The sequence below is a fragment of the Lissotriton vulgaris genome, chromosome 3_1, assembly GCF_964263255.1.
Source record: "Lissotriton vulgaris chromosome 3_1, aLisVul1.2, whole genome shotgun sequence".
Lineage (NCBI taxonomy): Eukaryota > Metazoa > Chordata > Amphibia > Caudata > Salamandridae > Lissotriton > Lissotriton vulgaris.
The window spans coordinates 1047738322-1047758108 of NC_141689.1; the positions used below are offsets into that span (position 1 = coordinate 1047738322).

Here is a 19787-nt window from a genome sequence, read left to right on the forward strand (position 1 = left end):
GGCCAGTCTACCATGTGCCTGGGAAAGCCATGTACAAAACAACATGCAGGAGACAGCTCAGCTAACTCATGGGAACTCCAGGAAACCCCCTACAGCTCCTACGTGCAGGTGCTCACACAGGAAGCTTTGTTTTGTTGTTCATGGTATTGTTCACTGAATTACCTCGTTTATGAGGAGACTCTAAAGCACTGTTTGAAGTTCTGTAGAAACACGAACCACCCTGTAAAGGTGTTACATTCACAGGCAAAACAAATGCCAAAATTAAAGAACAGTAAGCAACCCCAATGATCCGAGTTCTATCCAGTCACATAGTTTATGATGAACAATATGCTACTTTTGATAAACACCAAAAGTGATGTTAGTGCCAGTTACTGTCCGTTATGACTCTCGCTTCTGTAACCTTTCAGAACGCTCTGCTTTCTATACATAAACAATAACTGAAATGGGAAAATAGAAGTGCATGTACTCCGTACCAGAATACCAGCTTGTTTCTGAGAAGTGCAGGTACCCTCGAATTAAATGTATTACGTCTGTCTCGCGAAGTGCCGGTAATCTCCGTCTCAAAATAAAAAAGTGCTGGTACTCCCTACCGGACAGTATTTATTTATTTATTTTAAAGGTTTTATATAGCGCTGGCTAGACCCGAAGGTATCAGAGCACTTTACATGATCAGATCATAGTTACAGGTTACATTGTAACAAAGGTTACACAGTTATTAGAGCATGGCAACATAGTTACTTGTAAGGTCGAGATAAACAAAAAGCACAAATACGTAAGGGGAAAAGCAGGCAAAGGGAGATATTCAGGGGAGGGGGGTAGGAGCAAGGGAAGTAGACAGATAATGGAGGCGGGAAAGAGGAGGAGAGGGTGAGAGACAGCATGGAAAGAGGAGGGGAAGGGCGACGGGGACACAAACCAGTAGACGAGTCAAAGCAACGTCCAAAGTCCAGTAAGCTGTGATCCCAGGGGAAGTGGTATCACTTCCCTATCTCTGTTGCGAGAGGCTCTCTTTACGCAGTGGACTCTCTCAGAGGGGTCTCTGAGACTCCAAGGCCAAAAAGGGGAGAGGGAGTGTGGCCAGGAGATCATTGCGGGTCAGCCCCATATTCTCCTTTGGCTGTTTATGCCCTAGTTCTTGTCCGTCTCCTGTGTTAGAGTTTCCAAAGTAGCTTAAGACCTTTTTGGCTTGTAAATGTAAATGTAAATGTACATGTATTTATATAGCGCAAATCACTGAGCGAGGTCGGTATCTAAGCGCTTGCTTAGGGAACCCGTCCTGGTATTCCCCTGTGAGATAACCCCGGCAGGGTATCCACAAGGTGAAAGCCAGGCATCCCGCCGCGAGGGGCCGTTGTGGAGAATAAGCAAGCTATTGCCCAGAGTTGCAGAGTGTGAACCCATGAGTCGAGAAGGCACCGGAGCGAGAATTATTGAGTCCGTGGAATTTTTTAGCCCAAGACCCGCCGAGGCGGGGAATTGAACCCTGGTCCAGGGCCGATCTCAGCTTCCGGGTCTGCCACTTCTACCCCTGAGCCACACTTCTCCAACTTGTGATTCCGTCACATGTAAAGCACTGTGCATAAGGACAATACATCCCCAGCACTACGAGTGAATAAACTGCATTTCTAAAGCATCTACTATTACTAAGTACACGCAATGCCGGTGCTACACCTTCCAACACCCACTGCTCACTTGCACGATTTCTTCTACGTCGCCCACTCCCCATTGGTCAGAAGGTGCATATACAGAGGCTTGAGCGTGGCCACAGTGAGTGGAATCAGACCAGTAGAGCCCATTACTGAAGTCATCAATGCCTCGTTAGGCACTGGCATTGTTCCACCTAACTGGAAGAGCGCAATAGTGAAAGCCCTTCTGAAAAAACCTTCTCTGGACCCTCTACATATGGCCAATTACAGGCCTATCTCGCTCCTCCCAGGGCTGAGTAAAATCTCAGAAAAATTGGTTAACTCTCGGTTATCCAATTTTGTGGAGTCCAATGGTGTGCTAAAAAGCTCTCAAACAGGCTTTCGCCCGGGCCAAGGCACTGACACCGCCTTGTTGGCAGTCATGGAGGAGGCACGCTGCATTTTAGACTCGGGGGGATCAGTGGCAGTGATCCTCCTGGACCTGAGTGCAGCGTTCGACACTGTAAACCACCAAGTGTTACTCCAGAGACTATCGGACGCCAGAGTGAGAGGGACAGCGCTAAACTGGCTTAGGTCATTCCTTAGCGAAAGATCTTTCCAGGTATGGGAAGGGGGCGCACAATCGGCATCCACTCACCTCCATTGCGGCGTGCCTCAAGGCTCCTCTTTGAGTCCTACACTATTTAACGTGTACATGGCCCCCTTGGAGGATGTGGTGGCTCCATTCAACATCAAGATCGTGAGCTATGCCGACGACACCCAACTGGTGTTCGCCCTCTCCCAATCCTCGGAAAACTCCCAGATACTCCATGCCTGCCTCTCACAGGTCCATTCCTGGATGGGGGACTCAGCACTCAAACGGAATGGGTCCAAGACGGAGATTATGGTGATGGGACCTAAAAATCCCTCCCTTTCCTGCTTGGCCTGGCCCAGTTGTCTAGGGTCTCTTCCTGAACCCAAGGACGAGATCAAGAGCCTGGACATTTGGATGGAACGAGATCTCTCCCTTAGAACCCAGGCCTCCAAACTAGCGGGTGTTTGTTTTGGTCTTCTCAGATCAGTACGTAAGGTATTACCACTCATCCCTTTTCTATCTAGAAAGTTCCTGATCCAGGGTCTGATTATGTCCAGGTTGGACTTCAGCAATGCGATCTACCTTGGGGCTCCTGAGAGCACTCTGAACAGACTCCAACAAGTTCAAAATGCGGCAGCACGAATGCTCTACAACATCCCCATGTCTCGCTCTGCTAAACCAGCACTGATGGCACTACACTGGCTGCCAATACGGGAAAGAGTGAAATTTAAATCCCTATGCCTTACACACAAAATCTTGCAAGGCAAAGGCCCCCCCGTCCTTCAGAAGATGGTGATCCCGTATAAAGCGACCAGAACCTTACGTTCAGACCAGCAACACCTGACTGTTGTCCCTAGGGTAAAAAAGGCCCGATCAGGAGGAAGGAGATTTTCAGTCAACGTTGCCACCCTCTGGAATGCCCTCCCCCTAGGTTTACGCGCGGAACCATGTCTTCTGCGCTTTCGGAAACAACTTAAAACTCTCCTCTTCTGTTAATCTTCTCTGGTTCTGCTATTTCTGACTCTTGCTGGTGGCAAAGCGCTGGGATGCTCTAGGGTAACCAGGCGCTATACAAAACCGATTTAATAATAATAATAATAAGTAGAGGGCGCCAGCGGGCAGGCCCAGGAGTGCCGGATCCATGCCAGATTTCAAGTGCTAAATTTAGGTTCATGACACGCAAATGTTTCTTATGTGCGGATCATGAATAACTGTAATGGGACTTCTGGGCCTCCGTCCATCTCCCCTAACATGCTGTCACCAATGTGAACAATATGCTGTGAATCATGTAATCGAGCAAGACAGTTTGCAATGTCTCGTTTTTGTCACATTGGTATAAACATCCCAACAGATTTTTGAACAAGCAAAAGCCCAGGCAAGTTGAGCTAAACATATTCTTGAGCCCTGCCTGTTTCTACAATAGAGACCCAAGTATAATGGGATAGAAAGAAATGAACTAGATTCCTGGGAAAGGGTGACACCAGGACTCACAAACACACTGGGAGAGGGAGACTAGGACAAAGACTCCCAGACACGGAGACACAAACTGTAGAACAGCGAGCTAAGAATACTTAGGCAGAGATACACCACTCAGCAACATAACCCAGCAGTACTTAAGCAGAAAAAGGAAAATGGGCCAGATGTCTGACTGTTTTTAGCGGTCGCAAACAGAAGATCCGGGCGTTTGCGACCGCTGAAAAGAGTTGTACAATCTACAAACCGATTTTGCGAGTCCGTAACCAATTACTGACTCGCAAAATAGGGTTTGTGAGTCGCTATTAGGAAGAGGAGTGCCAAGGGCGTCCCTTCCTAATGGCGAGTCGCAGGGTGATGTACGATTGTTTTGCGACCACAAATACGGTTGCAAAACAATTGCAATTATCACTAATTTCAAATTGGTTGTATGCCAGTCACAAATGGGGAAGGGTCTCAAGGGGACCCCTTTCCCCTTTGTGTTTGGCAGGGAAAATACTTTAAGAGCAGGCAGTGGTCCTATGGGCCACTGCCTGCCCTTAAAAAACAAGCATTTGCAATACAATCGATCTCGCCTTTGGGACCTTATACATATATAGCTATGCAGCACATTAGCCTGGGTGCTGAAACATCAACTATTCTTTAACATGGAGGGTAAGTAATCACCAAACTGCGGGACACGCCAGGTATGGGAACACATGGAGAAAAATATTGCAATATTTCAAAGCTCTGTTTTTTAATATAAAATCAGGGCATTCTGTGGTCATATCACTGAAATTACAATATCTAAAAAAATATTATTGTCTACGGGTGCTCGTGGAAGACAATTTCTATGGACTGGAATCTAGAGAATGCTAAACTGATTCTGGTATTTCACTGACCTCTTCTCGTCGTTTTCTATCAAAAAAGTTAAATAGAGGCAGTTGAACAGAAAAATGTAAAAAATAAAGTCCCTCAGCAGAAAGCAATTCTAGTATTTTACTGACCTCTACTGGTCGTTTTCTATCAAGACAGTTAAATAGAGGCAGTTGAATAAGCAGAAAGCAATTCTGTACTTTATTGACCTCTACTGGTCGTTTTCTATCAAGACAATTAAATAGAGGCAGTTGAACAGAAAAAAAGTCCTTAAGCGGAAGAAGGAAAGTCCTAGGGATGATCTCCAGGCCCATAAAGTACATACACATATAAATATATATAAAACTGCATACAAGAGGTCTCAAATGCTCGACCTAATAATGAAAAGAAAACTTTTTTTTTTCTTTTAAACGTGTCCTGTTTCCCTTTAAGGAAAACAGGATGCATTTGAAAAAAAACATTGCTTTATTTAACAAACATTTCCAATGCAATAGGTCTCACATTTACAAGAGTTTGAGCTATTGGCAATGTAAATGATAATGCTTTTTATTTATGTGCTGTTTTTAAGATAGATAAATAAAAGGCGTTGTCATTTACAATGCCAATAGCTTAAACTCTTGCAAATGCAAGACCTATTGCATTGCAAATGCGTTCGGCACCCGTGCTATAATTTTTTTTTTTAAGTGTTAGAAGGGAGCGTGTCCTGCCTGCAACAACAGGCAGGACAAAACTATTTGGGAAAATAGTGCTTGGAGGATGCAATTAAAGCCTACCGAGTTACAACACACGTAATAGGGGTTGTCGCCACAGGAGGTTACAAAATGAGACAAGTCGGTACTACCGAGGGACTACTTAGCCTATTGACCAATGAACAGCCACAGTTTACAGTGGACAATGACACAAGCCAATGAAAAGAATGGGCGGAGAGTGGGCAGAGATTCAAGACGCTACCTGAATACAGCATGCCTAAGATATTATAACATAACATTACTTACTGGGGACCATTCCTGGGCCAGCCACTTGGGGCAGTCAAAGATATTGCAAGGCTGCACAACGGGCATCTTTGCGGTGTACATGCACTTCCACTCTTCCACCGTGCTGGCTTGACCCTGGATGTCCTCCTCCACACAGGAAATAGTGCGACTCTGAATGCCACCGCCGCAGGAAGAGGAGCAAGCTGTCCAAGGAGTGCTTTCCCATCTGGGGAAGAAAAAACATGACCCACCTTTTAATCACCCATTAAGAAGACTTTTGACAGTGGCATTATAGTGGCAGTATGCTTATAAAAACGTATTTCACATGAAGCCTGCTAACACAGGTTTCCATTTTTTATAGCTGTAAATAACATGACATACAATTATCGAAATTAAGTGGCATTGATTTATTAACATTCGGGAGATGAAAGGCAGCTCTGCTAAAATTCCAACCTACTGTAGCTTGCAGCTACACAGAGAACTACACAGCGAGCTCTTAAATCAGAAAGCTAGATTTCTGATTTCTTCAAGTATATACAATTAAAAATGTGCAACAGAATACTTTATGGATGTTTGACGAACCGGGCCGGATGCTGGATTTGGTCATAAGAAAAACTACCACCTTTCCCCACAATTTCACTCGAAAAGGTTCATATCTATGTGTTGCATGTAGCCTGGTTTAATGTTTCGTTGCTCAGCAAAGCAAAGCAACAAGTCAAACAGCTACAAGGGAGAAGGGCGTCTGGTCTGTGAAAGCTTAGAAGACATAAAGTCCTGACACTGCGTTGTTCGGAAAACGGCGACCGGGAATTACAGGAGGAGGGATGCCACGTATCTGAAGAAACGCCAAGACTTCAATTGATACCTGCTGTATGCTTACGGAAGGTGGATCCCCTCCCGGTACCAACTTAATACCCACACGTATTAAGCGTCAATTAATAGAGCACCCGCTTACCCTGTGTGCTCGAAATCGACAGACGACTAAACTCATAGGTTTTATGGATTATTTGACTCTGAAAAACTGATATACGTATGAATACCATTAAGAACCATTGATTCCTACCTAAAGCGAATCTTTATCTTCCGGAACTACATGCATGTAGGTTGTGCCACAAGCCCTGAAGAGTCGTGATTCATTCCCACACGACGAAACACGTGTCGGCTTGTTGTGGACCCAATTAAACAACCCACGTTAAGAATATATCCGAAAAACTGCATCTGTCTACTTTTTGGCCACATATGTTTTATGTTTACCATTACATGACTACCAGTGTTATACCTTGTGTTTGTGTGCGAGAGTATTGCTGTCTTTGTCTACTGTAGCTTGCAGCTACACAGAGAACTACACAGCGAGCTCTTAAATCAGAAAGCTAGGTTTCTGATTTCTTCAAGTATATACAATTAAAAATGTGCAACAGAATTTGTTATGGATGTTTGACGAACCGGGTCGGATGCTACATTTGGTCATAAGAAAAACTACCACCTTTCCCCACAATTTCACTCGGAAAGGTTCATATCTATGTGGTGCATGTAGCCTGGTTTAATTTTTCGTTGCTCAGCAAAGCAAAGCAACAAGTCAAACAGCTACAAGGGAGAAGGGCGTCTGGTCTGTGATTGAAAGCTTAGAAGACAAAGTCCTGACACTGCTGAAAAGACTCCAACATTACCAAAGCTTCGCTTTGCGACCAAGAATGAAACCAGCCTACACGCACCACATAGATATAAATCCAAGAAATAACGTAAAAGAGAAAGAAAAAAATGAGACAGCCGAAAATGGGAATGAAAGTAAATGTTGCAGAGTGAAAAGGAGGGGTAAATGACTTAGTCTAAAGCAAAAAAAAGAGGAAAGACTGGCCTCGCTGGAATTGGTCTGCACATTATGCTGTTAATTTGTCGTTTGTCTCTATTAAATAGTTATTGGTTCTAAAATCCCTTTAGTTTTGTGAAAAATATCATTTCTTTGCCTTGGCTGCTGTTCAAATAAAATGAAACATGAACGCATGCTAGGAACCTCTATTTTGTCACAAAGTTAGTATTATGAACGCCTTTAATTCGCGTGCCATATTGTCAGGAGGAGTGAGACTGGGCCAGAGCGGGGTTGCTTAGTGAGTGAATTAAATGACGTGGATTAATGTACTCACTGAATGGGTGTCACTTGGAGGTTGCTAGGCCTAATAGTTGCTATCACGATGTCGTTTCTAGCTGCCCCTGCCTTCTCTACCCCCATTTAATTAAGTGACTATTGACTTTTTAAAAGGAATTCCTAGTGTCAATAGCTGGTTGTTTGTGTCTGCTGTTAGTCGTGTATTACAACACAGGGAGCAGGAACGTAACTTTACTCACAAGCACAAGGTTGTGGCCTAACGGCTAGTATGGTCGACCTCGAAGCTGAAGACCCGGTTCGAGTCTCAGCATGGACGCTTAACATCCTGTGATTCTAGGAAAATCAGTTAATGTCGCTCTGCCGAACATGAATAATGTGTCCGTCTTTAATGCAACTGGTGCTCATGTAAAGCGCTCTGATACCTTCGGGTGGAGTTTGCGCTATATAAAACGCTACAAAAAAACATGCACTAAAAACGGCAGTTCGTGCTTCCTTCAGACACACACTCCAGAGACAACTGAAGCAGCAGTGCACACTTAACTCACGCACCAGAAACAGCAGTCGCTTGTTTGAGCACATCTCTGTTTCCACAAATGGCTCCTGTGTCAATATGGTGAAATATTCATTTGAATAAAACGGGATTCGTTTACTAAACTTTACACCATTGTGGCACAATAACCCCCCCAGTCCTGTGATAGCAAAGCAGCTCTTCCACCCTAAGCCATGGGCTTCGAAGGTTGTGGGAAGTTCCTTTCTGTTGTGCCATAGGGCCAAATGGGTGGAGCACTCGCCATCTTAAAGGCTGTCTGTATCATGATTTAGAAGCCACCACCGGTCAGGGTCACAGGGGCGTACAAGTGACTAATCAGCAGGGCTTAACCTTTGTAAAAATGTTGCTATCGGTTGTCATATTTTCCATGTATCCTCAAAAAATGTAAAGCATTTCCAAACTGTCCAGCCCCGTCTGATAAAACAGCTTTTTAGGTCGAGCCTAGAGTCAGCACGCATGCGCTGCTCTGCTGGTCATCCTGTATTGCTTATATGACTTCAAGGACCTCCCATCTTTTCAATTGGCTCTTGTTAGGGCCCTTCAATAAATGATGCATTTTCATTGGTGGACATGCTTAATTCGTTTCGCCTTTTGGTCTTTCGGACCCCCCAGGAGACTGCCCCTGCTACTATCCCCATACTTTTTAGTTTACACATGGCGTTCTTGGCACACTTTTATTCTTCCTTAGGCCTCCCCATCCTCATTAGTTGTGTGCTACTACCGCCCCCCGTCAAGCTCCTCTGTTGGTGGCCGTTCTCGGCACAGCACTACCTCTCGACTGTAGGGGCAGGAACCTTCATGGGTGTTTTTTGTCCGCCTGCCCTCGTGAGTTGCTGCTCTGTGGTGGCTGCATATGAGAAAAGCGCTCAGTGAGCGGGACACTTGGAGGCAGCAATGCCAAGATTGTTTGGAAAGAAACACAGTTTCTCATAAGTGTGAAAGACTCATTACTTGCTTTAAAAGTCTCCGGGTCTCTTTTTGAATTGACCATTTGTTGGTCTATTTAGATCCTGTTTGCTGTGTGTGATGTCAGAAAGGAATGTGGCCGTGGGCACAATGCACGTTCTGTTAATGACCTCATATGGAGGAGTTTGGGTGCAATGGAGTTGGCCTCACAGCCTTTCCATCAGCTGCATGGTGTAAAACTTCTGCTCGCCAGCCTGCGTAAGAGTCCCAGTGTGGTACCGGGGAGACATGGGTTGGGTGAGGGGGTGAGGAAGAGGGGCTCTTTCTTGTGAAGTGGCGTCCAAAAGTCCCAAAAGGGCAACCACTCAATTTCTCTCTCTTTTCCTTATCTCCTTATTCTCAGGGCTGCTATTTCTGACCTTCAACCCTTTTACTTACTTTTCTGCCTCTATTCTTTTAATGCTGTGGACAAACATGCAGCAGCGAAACGATCGAGCCACCAAAAGAACAAGATGCTTATAGATGTGCAGATGTATGTGGAGAAGATCAAAGAGTTACCATGAGAAATGTAAACAGTAAACACAGCCCCTAATTACTTGTGTTGTTGTACTCAGTTAAGATGAAGTTAGTGTAATTAAATACCACCAGAACAATGGAAGCTGAAAATAGACACTGAAGAATACTGCATCACTTTCTAAAAAACAGTGCAACCTCCAGTGAAGTATCCTGGAGTTTACCAAGGGCTGCGGCAGCTGGGGCTAAGCTATAACAGTGACGATGTTAATTTACAGCTGTAGAGTTTTGCCTCTTGCTTGATGGTTTAAGCATACTGAAGACCAGAAGGAGGCCTACCACAAGAGCATACTGATAGAGCGTCATGATATTCTGAAATATGTAGGGGTGCATCATAATCACTGGTAGGCCGCACCCACATGTAATCCTGCATTGAACTAAGTATTAATCATTACGAAATGTGGCCGTAATAATGAACAATGTATGTGTAACGCTAGAAAATTAGTTGTGTTAGTAGAAAGTGTAAAACAACATTTACATGTAACTGCCTATTGCAAGCGCTTAACAAATCAGTTTGTGTGTAATGTAATGCTTTAGATTTAAACGCGCACTATAATCGTCTGCACGTGTAGGAATGACTAAATGTGCCTCAAAAAGCGAAGAAATGTAATGTTTATAAATGCAACATCTATTAGTTTCATGTAGGTTTGGATGCGTGAAGGCCTGACTGGAAATGAATATTCACGTTTCGTCATGAAAGGCCTGTTCGTGATTTCTTATGTTAGCTAAACCGAGTAGGCCTGAAATGTATTTTTTCTTGGGAAGGCTCTCAGTTGAAGGCAGTCAACAGATTTGTACGTGCAAGGTTAATTCGTTCACATGCTTTCCGTTGCAGGCGCAAGGACATTTTCTTTGTTAGTTAGACTGATGCTCTATGTTTCAGGAGTTAGGTATGGAGGAGACCTGTTACAGTGTTTCATTGGAATGCTGATAATTGGGAGGTCGCTGGGGAAGCCTGGGACCCAAAGACAACTCAACCGTTCTTGGACGAAGCACAAGTTTGTGGAAAATCACCTGCCGAAGATGTCCATCCAAAGGAGGTGTTTTGGGCGTGTTCTTTGAGTTGATCATTTTGTATTAGGGACAATGCCCCGAGGGAGGAGAGCCAGACGAGGTAGAGAGGGCAGATGAGAGTAGAGAGCTGTTTGGAGGGTAAGAAAAGGGATAGATTCTTAGAATGAAGATTTAGCTTTGGCTTCTGACCCTTCCCAACGTGAGTGTACTTCTTAGGAAGTCTTCATGCGCTCACACCTTCTTCTCAATCTTGCCTGAGAGATGTTATGTAGGGATGTCACCTTAGTTTTAGTGTAGGGGCAAAATTAACTTATTATTTTTCTTTTCTGTAAAACTGATGAAGACTAATTTGGATATTGGAGCAATTGTTGCTTGTTTAATCTTTTTGTAATTGCTTATTCTTTTCACGTTGCACCAAATTAGGATAATTCGCAGAATGAATAACGTATTAATGCCCATGTATTTTTTCAACCTCATTATGAGGTGTTTGTATGTTCAGTTATTTTTGGCCTTGTAATAAAACCCTTAAATTGTAAGTTGGAGTCAAGTGATCTTTCGAGTCTGAATTGATTAGTCACTGCAGATAAGGTGAAGATATTGTTTTTCTCCCCTTTTACACTTCTAAGCAGGTAAAAAGGTCCAGTTGACCGAAGATTCTTATAAATGGTGAGATCTGATAAAGTGAGATAAGAATCTGGCGTAATCAATACCACAGCATGAAAACAAATGGAAAGGGAAAGCTGTTAAAGAAATAATAAGTATCTTTCATATTTCAAAGGTTAGCCTTGCAGACCCACCGTCACCTCGACCACACCCAGGGTCACTTTTCAAGGTCTCTGCAACACTGTAAAAGATGTTTCTTTTAACTAGAACCCTGTTCTGGTATCGGAACTAGACGTCTTTCTTATGCAGCTTGTTATTGCTAATAATAACCTGTTTTATATAGCACTGTATATCCCACAACTCAACATCTCTCCGCTACTCCTAAACACCAATACAGCAACACCACCTCAATATCATTCAGCTCCACCTCAGTATCACTCAGCATCACCACAGCACCATCTTAGCATCAGCACAGCACCATCTCAAGATCAGCAGAGCGCCACCTCCTCATCAGTTCACCGCCACCAGTGTACCACCAACTAAGCATCACTGCAGCACCAGCTCGGCATCTGAGCAGCACTACCTCAGCACCAGCGCAGCCTCACCGCAGCAGGTATCGAACTAGACGTCTTCTTATGCAGCTTCTTATTGCTAATAATAACCTGTGTTTTATTTAGCACTCTTTGTCCCACAACTCAACATCTCTCTCCACTTTACCTAAGCACCAATGGAGCACCACCACCACAATATCAGTCAGCACCACCTTAGTAGCACTCAGCATCACCACAATACCATCTCAGGATCAGCACAGCAACATCTATGTATCAGCACAGCACCACCTCATCAATACACCACCACCAGTGTACCACCAACTCAGCATCACTGCAGCACCAGCTCAGCCTTGGTGCAGCACCAGTGCAGCATTATCTCAGCCCCACCTCAGCACTAGCGCAGCCCACCTCAGTACCAGCACAGTCTCACCTCAGCACCGGCACAAACCAACTTCAACAGTAATTCAGTTCCAACACAGCACCACTTCAGTTTCAGCACAGCACCACATCAGCATCACCTCAGCACCAACGCAGCATCGCTCAGCACCATCTAAGCACTGGTGCAGCACCACAACCTCATTATCACTCAGCACCACCTCAGTAACACTCAGCATCACCACAGCACCACCTCAAAATCAACACAACACCATCTCAGCATCAGCACCACCGCCTCATCAGTGCAACACCACCAGTGTAGCACCACCTCAGCACCAGTGTAGCACCACCTTAGCACCAGTGCAGCACCACCTCAGGCCCAGTGCAGCCCCACCTCAGCACCAGCGTAGACCCACCTCAGCAGCAATTCAGCACCAACACAGCACCACTTCAGCAACAGCGCAGCACCACTTCAGCATCACCTCAGCACCAACACAGCATCACTCAGAACCACCTGAGCACCAGTGCAGCACCAGCACCGCAGTATCACTAAGCAGCACCTCAGTATCAGTCAGCATCACCACAACACCACCTCAGCATCAGAACAACCCCATCTCAGCATCAGCCCCACCTCCTCATCAGTGCACTACCACCAATGCAGCACCACCTCAGCACCAGTGCACCACCAATTCAGCATCAGCGCAGCACCACCACCTCAACAACAGTGCAGCCCCCCCACAGCCCCACCTCAGCAGCAATTCTGCACCACTTCAAGATCAGCGCAGAACCATATCAGCATCACCTCACATCAGCACCAACTCAGCACCTCAACACCACTTAAACACCAGCTCAGCACCACCTGAGCATCAGGGTAGCACCACCAACTAAACATAACTCAGCACCACCTCAGCATCACTCTGCATCACCTTCGCACCAGCAGACCACCACCTCAGCACCACATAAATATCATTCAGCATCATCTGAGCATCACCTCCACACCACCACACCACCACCTCAGCATCACTAAGCATCACCTCAATATGCCCTCAGAATCTGTCATCTGTTGATTTTTCCCTAATATCTGTCCACTACTTATGTTGTAATTCAGGTATTATTTCCCAATATCCACCCTCCTGTTATTTTATATATATATAACAAGCATTAGAACAAGCAGGAAACGTTGCTATCATTTCAAAGACAACAAACCTAAAAGACATGTTTTATGTTAATTCATTTTTTAATACGGTTGTTCAGTTCTACATAATGTCTCCTTAGTTATATATAAGGTAGTAAAACTGCTTAGAAAACTATTCTATTGTTACTATTCAACATACTACACAGCAGACGCAATACTCTACAACTTAGCTTAAAGACATTACCAAAGCCAATAGATCTGGCTAAACACTAATAAAGTCACAAAGACGAGACCTATTGGTTATGCCAATGCTTGTTATTCTTGTAGCAGTCCTTATTTTCGCTGCACCAATACAAGCGTTCGTTTTTTTGGGAAGGTGGAATAAATAATTACTTTCATTACTGGTCCAGGGGCGCCAGCACCATATAATTATTACAGGGGCCGGTAAAACTTGTGTTCAACCTTGAAAATCGCTTTCAAGAGCTTTTTTGTTTAAAATATGTGGATTTGGGTCTGATCCAGAAATATTCGAGTGACGGTGCCGGACTCCTGTTTGCACTTTCTGCAGCTATTCGTCACTGTCAGGCTAACGCAGACCCTTCTGACAGGAATCTAATAACTTGAGCGTATTATTTTACACTGCGTAGCTTGTGTCCTGAGGCTTCAGAATATGTAAACACGCCTGCTCACCGCTGGCCTCTCGAGTGCCGCTGCGCAGTGGTGCGCCTGGAATACAGCCATCGTTTGGACCTTGCGCAAATACAAACACAAGGCAGTAAAGGGCCGACTAGTCCAATATGTGAGCTTATTTGTCCCTACAATTTATCCTATACCCCCAAAAAATGCAAAATAGGTATATTTGTCTTTCCTAGAGTGCCCGCTCTTGCCAGAACCCTTACAATGCACGTGATTGAAACCGTTCACGCATTACGAGGGCTATTTTATCCTCTTGAGTTTCCTGATGTGTTCTAGTGGCTATATTACGCACTTGGAATATTGAGACTGGGAACCTGTCAGAGCCAGTTTGGTTCAGTAGCGGTGATCGAATCCATTTTCACCCGGCGTCCTCGGGCTAACCTGTGTCCTAAAAATTGAGCACCATGGGGCATATTATCAAGAGCCTGCGATAACATTATCGTCGCTTAACTGCATCGCTGCGGCGGTTATTTTTCCGCTACGCGGCTTTTTTCGAAAAGCTGCGTTAGATGACGAGCTCAGCTCGTCATCCGCACACGACCACCGTGGCTGATGACGAGCTGAGCTCGTCATCAGCATCGAAGGGGTTAAGCATCCGTTTTTGGGCAAAAAGCAACAATAATTTTATCGCCTTATTAACAAGGGCACGCTAGCTTGTGTTTCCTTGTCTTCGCGCCCGGTGTATTATCGCGTCACATCGCTAATGAGATGCAAGATAGGCGTGCCTCGTGAAACTACATCAAAAATTATCGCTAACGGGGCTTCGCTGTATTAACACTGAGGCCCTATCTGGGTTAGCGCTGATATTTATATTGCTAACAGGGCCTTAACGCTAGAATTTAACAGACTAAGGCATACCTAACTTGGCAGGTGGATTGTGCGACTGAGACTACAGTCCCTATCAACAAGGATATCGCAGTTTTCCATGGAACATCTCTGGAAAACCAGCGATGTTCCATGGAAAACATAGCTATTGCTAGGATAATTATCGCCATTGCGCTAAGCGTTGTTAATACAGCGCTAGCATGGCGATCATTATCTGCGATAGCCGGCGTTAAACATTTTAACGCTAAGAGTGGCCAGCAATGATTATCGCTGGCCATTGATAATATCCCTCCAAATCCTCACTTTTAGTGTGTGACTCTCGGAAACGCAAGGTTTATTCGGGAGGGTGGTGTTGGGTTGGAAACCATATGCACAGTAATGCTCAATATTGGAATGTCCAGTCAACACTTTTAAAGAAAAGGTATTGTATTGCACTACTTCTTATTTCTAAACAACTAGGTATTATGCAATACATGCACAATTGCTATATATAATCCTACAATACTATTCATTTCTAAGGAGCCCACACTCCTACTCATGAATTCTACACAGGTGCAGCCGTGCAGGCTCACTTGTGTGAGGTTGGCATCTCTTCGGTGTTTCAGTAACGTACAGGTCAGTCTCTCCCCATACTGTTCTGGTCGTTTGTCCTGGGCAGCGTTGAGGACCCAATGCCTGCTTACATGGAAGCCGCGTTGCTTTCAACTTATGTACTAGCTTCAGTTGCAAGCTGTGACCACCAAGTGACCAAGAGTCCCTGTTGGGTCTGTTGCTTAACTCTGCATCCTCCTGGAGTGGTTAGGGTGAGCGCATATGGTCACGGTCAGGCTACGTAGCAGCTGCAGGTCTCAGCTTTGCAGAATCTACAAATTCTGAGCCCAGTTGAAGAGCCTGGCTCACCCAAAGGCTCTTTACAGCAGGTACTGGGAGCCCTATGGAGCATTGCATTTGGTACTGCTGCCTGTGCACTAGGATCCTCCAGACACAAACAATGGTGAGGGTCGGTGGTCACAGACGTATCTACATGTTGCCAGTGGCGTAACAAAACTTGAGGGGGCCGCCCTGCAACGTGCATGGAAGGGCATCTCCCCCACACTCCGGACCCGGTCAGGTCTCTTAGGCAAACCCGTGCACAGTGCCAAAGGGGGGCCCCTCGCACCGAGGGGGTTGCAGGGGCTATTGTTACGCCCCTGCATGTGCCGGATAACACTTCAGTCTCAGAATGCAACTGTCGGCTATAGTTCGATCATGTGGTGGTGAAGCACACCTCAAGGCTCAGACATAATGTGTCACAGATGATGACTAATTGCATTCTTGAGGCTCTTCAATCAGGTGGTCCACCCCGCCAATCACTCCGAAGCTAGGGAGGGGTTGGATGATCACCTCAAAGTCCAGTGTGATCTACTGGGCTCACATGACAATGGACAGGGGTGCAGGTCTCACCATGGGTTATGGAAGTGCCGCTTCTCCACGAGACCCCACAATCATCAATGGTAAACTTTTCAATCCACTGCCTTTTCGGCAGCTCCTCCGGCAGGGCTACAGCGAGGCCCTCATCTGGGCAGACACCCATCCAGGGACACATCAGATGCCCCTCTCACTTCCAACAGACAGACTCACCATCCAGCTTGGGACCTGAGTTTCTCATGAAGCTGGTTGTAGACTTTTCAGGTGATGCCTCTATACCTGACACCAAGGGCTGGCTGTCAGGGATAACAGCCCTTATCCTCAGGGAGTTCTCAACCACCCTGCGGAGTGTTGCCTCAGTCTTAGAACACTGATTGCATGCGTCATCCCTTCTCTTATACTAATTTCCCAGACAGGGATTGTCTATTCTCCAACTGTACCTTATAACTAGCTCAGGTCCGGTCCGCCACTTTATGTACCCACACTTGATCAAACCAGACATGCTTTTCGTCTTTTGGTCATGGCAGGCAGATGGGGTGATGCTGGGAGACATCTACTTCCTGACACCCAACTTGAGGGCGCCAAGTAGTGGACAACCTCTGCACCTATTACCGTTTTGGAAATTACACCATAGGGGGGACAAAAGGGAAAGACCTGACAGAGGGCTGGCCTTCCATGTTTAACCCTTTCGTTGCGCCCGTCTGCCAACGGCCATCGGGAGCCCTACCTCCGTAGTGCTGCCCACGTCCGTTGGCTGAAGCCGCCGCGGTTAAGGTGTTAAAAACCTACGTCTCTGGATCCCCACAAACACTTCTCTTATCTAATGGGGATGGATGTCTTTCAGTAGCGGTAGGTGACATTTCAAAGTGGTGGGCCGGCAAGTGATTTGCATACAGCACCGTAGCGAGCGAGCGAGCGAGCGACCGTAGGGCGTGTCACTCCCTCCCTCTGTGTCACCCCCTCCCTCTGTGTCACTCCCTCCCTCTGTGTCACCCCCTCCCTCTGTCACCCCCTCCTTCTCTGTGTCACCACCTCCTTCTCTGTCACTCCCTCCCTCTGTGTCACTCCCTCCCTCTGTGTCACCCCTCCCTCTGTGTCACCCCCTCCTTCTCTGTGTCACCACCTCCTTCTCTGTCACCCCCTCCCTCTGTGTCACTCCCTCCCTCTGTGTCACTCCCTCCCTCTGTGTCACCCCCTCCTTCTGTGTCACTCACTCTTTCTGTGTCACCCCCTCCCTCTGTGTCACTCCCTCCCTCTGTGTCACCCCCTCCTTCTGTGTCACTCACTCCTTCTGTGTCACCCCCTCCTTCTGTGTCACTCACTCTTTCTGTGTCGCCCCCTCCCTCTGTGTCACTCCCTCCCTCTGTGTCACCCCCTCCCTCTGTGTCACCCCCTCCTTCTGTGTCACTCACTCCTTCTGTGTCACCCCCTCCCTCTGTGTCACCCCCTCCCTCTGTGTCACTCCCTCCCACGTTCTGTCCCCGCTTCCCTCACTTCCTCCTACTGTCCTTCACCTCACACGTTTCTCTTCCACCCACCTATCTCTTCTCCCTTGCTTGGGTCACTCTTTCCCTCAACCCTCCCCCCCTATGTTTCACATGCTCTTCCTCTTCCTTCGTGCCTGCCCTCCCCTCTCAGCAGTGACCTAGCTTCTCTCCTCACCCCCTCTCTCTCTCTCTCTCTCTCTCTCTCTCTCTCTCTCTCTCTCTCTCTCTCCCTCTCTCTTACATTCTCTTATCTTCTCTCAGGGCTGTCTTCTCTCTTCTCGCCCCCTTCTCTGCACGTCGCCCCCGTCTCCCTTTCTGCGTCTCGTTCTCTCCGTCCACGCTCTTATCTCGTTTTCCTCCCTCGGCCCCCTCCACTTAACTCCCGCCTCTCGCTCTCTCTCTCGATGTGAAAGAGATGAGAACAGCTTTGTGAATTGCGATGTTAAGAAATGGACAGGACACCTCACTCCTTAGCATGCCTGCTCGCATGGGATGGCTGCTACTTAAAAAAAACACTGCACCAACATCACAGTAAGTTGATAGCACCGCAATAGGAAAAACAGTGTTGAAGGTGATCAGTCTAAAACGAATCATATTTTTAAACAAGGGAACAAAAGCAGTCGGCAGCCGTACCTAAACCGAAAGCGCGCCATGCACAGCCAAGATATAAATGTGTGGTAAAGGTTTCATACTCTGTTACGGCCTCAATCACTGAAATTCTTTCCAGATTAATCATATTTCCTGGACAGGTCATGCAAAGCAGCACCACCGCCTTCCGATTTTCTCTTCACCAGAGCTAAAATTAATTGAAAAAGTCACTCACTGTGCTGTGGAAAACCGGAATCGGGCACCGCCGGCGCCAACGACCAGTCCTCCTTGGCTTACGACGAGACGAATGCTGCCGCCGGGCCAACCCCACGCGCGGCATCCAATGGGATGCCGCTTGCAGGTGGACCAGCCAATCCTGGCGCAGCAGCAGCGCCAGGATTGGCTAGGGGGTCATTTTGCTGCTCGCCCTTTCGCCCTAAGGAAACCCGGGCTACAGCAGCACTGTGAAGCACCCCAGGGTCCCACTGGGGAACTTACAGTGCGCATGCTTGAAAAAGTTTAAAACTTTCTCAAGCATGCGTACTGTAAGTTCCCCAGCGGGACTGCGCACTACGGCCTGCTGCAGCCTGAGTGTGTGGACTGTCACTCAAGCTGCAGCAGGCCACCCCCCTGTGCAATTTTAAAGATACGGCCGGCGGCCGCGATGCGTCCATGGTGGCTGGTGGGGCTCCGCCCCTACGCCCCAATGGACGCACCGCTGCTGATTATGGAAAGGCTAAAGGCAGGACATGGACCCGGTCTACTGCTGCGTTTCGCAATAGTCAACTGACCCCATCCCTCCTGCACAAAAGCTACAGGAATACAAGTAATGCACTATGATTGTCTGGCATCTCCATTTCCATTTCGTACAACTCACCCTTAGTGGCATTCCAACACAGATTCTACTGGGCTCAGTGTCACACAGAACGTTGTCTTACACTCCCACATGGCAGTCCTAAATACAAACGCCGTATACATCCTAAGGGGCATATTTATCAAATATTCACGCAACACACTGCAGCAAGCTACCCTGCTGCGCAATGTAAAAGGGAGAGGGCAAGAATGCGCCAAATTTAACATTGTACAGCGCATTCTTGTTCTCTGCCAGCAGTAGCGCACAAACTGCTGCCAGGGCCAGGATGGGGGGGGGGGGGAGCTAGTGAGAAGCACCGCTCTCTCATTTGTTATAGGGGGCGATATTGCAGCATTGCTGAAAAACCACCCCTGGTAACAAAACCGCCCCCCACTGGTACAAAACGAGCTCCACCTTTCCGGCCCGCCGGAGAAACGCCCTGTGCCTGCTAAGGCCAGTCCAGCCAACTGCTGCCTAGCACCAATGCAGGCACCCTTGCACCATGGTGCAATGGTTCATGTGTTGTTGGCAGGATTGTTCGTGTGCAGGGAGGAAGCAATGACACTGGCGTATCCTGCTACCACAGTATGGCATAGGG

General features: G+C 46.8%; 1 protein-coding gene across 1 annotated transcript in view; it reads right to left on the reverse strand.

The window, feature by feature from the left end:
- The window catches only part of ADAMTSL1 (ADAMTS like 1), a 796153-nt gene that overhangs the window by 313039 nt on the left and 463327 nt on the right, over positions 1-19787 (reverse strand). Inside the window, exon 11 of the mRNA XM_086961466.1 lies at positions 5544-5748. Within this exon, the coding sequence (XP_086817592.1) occupies positions 5544-5748 (205 nt within the window). The remainder of the gene's footprint in view (positions 1-5543; positions 5749-19787) is intronic.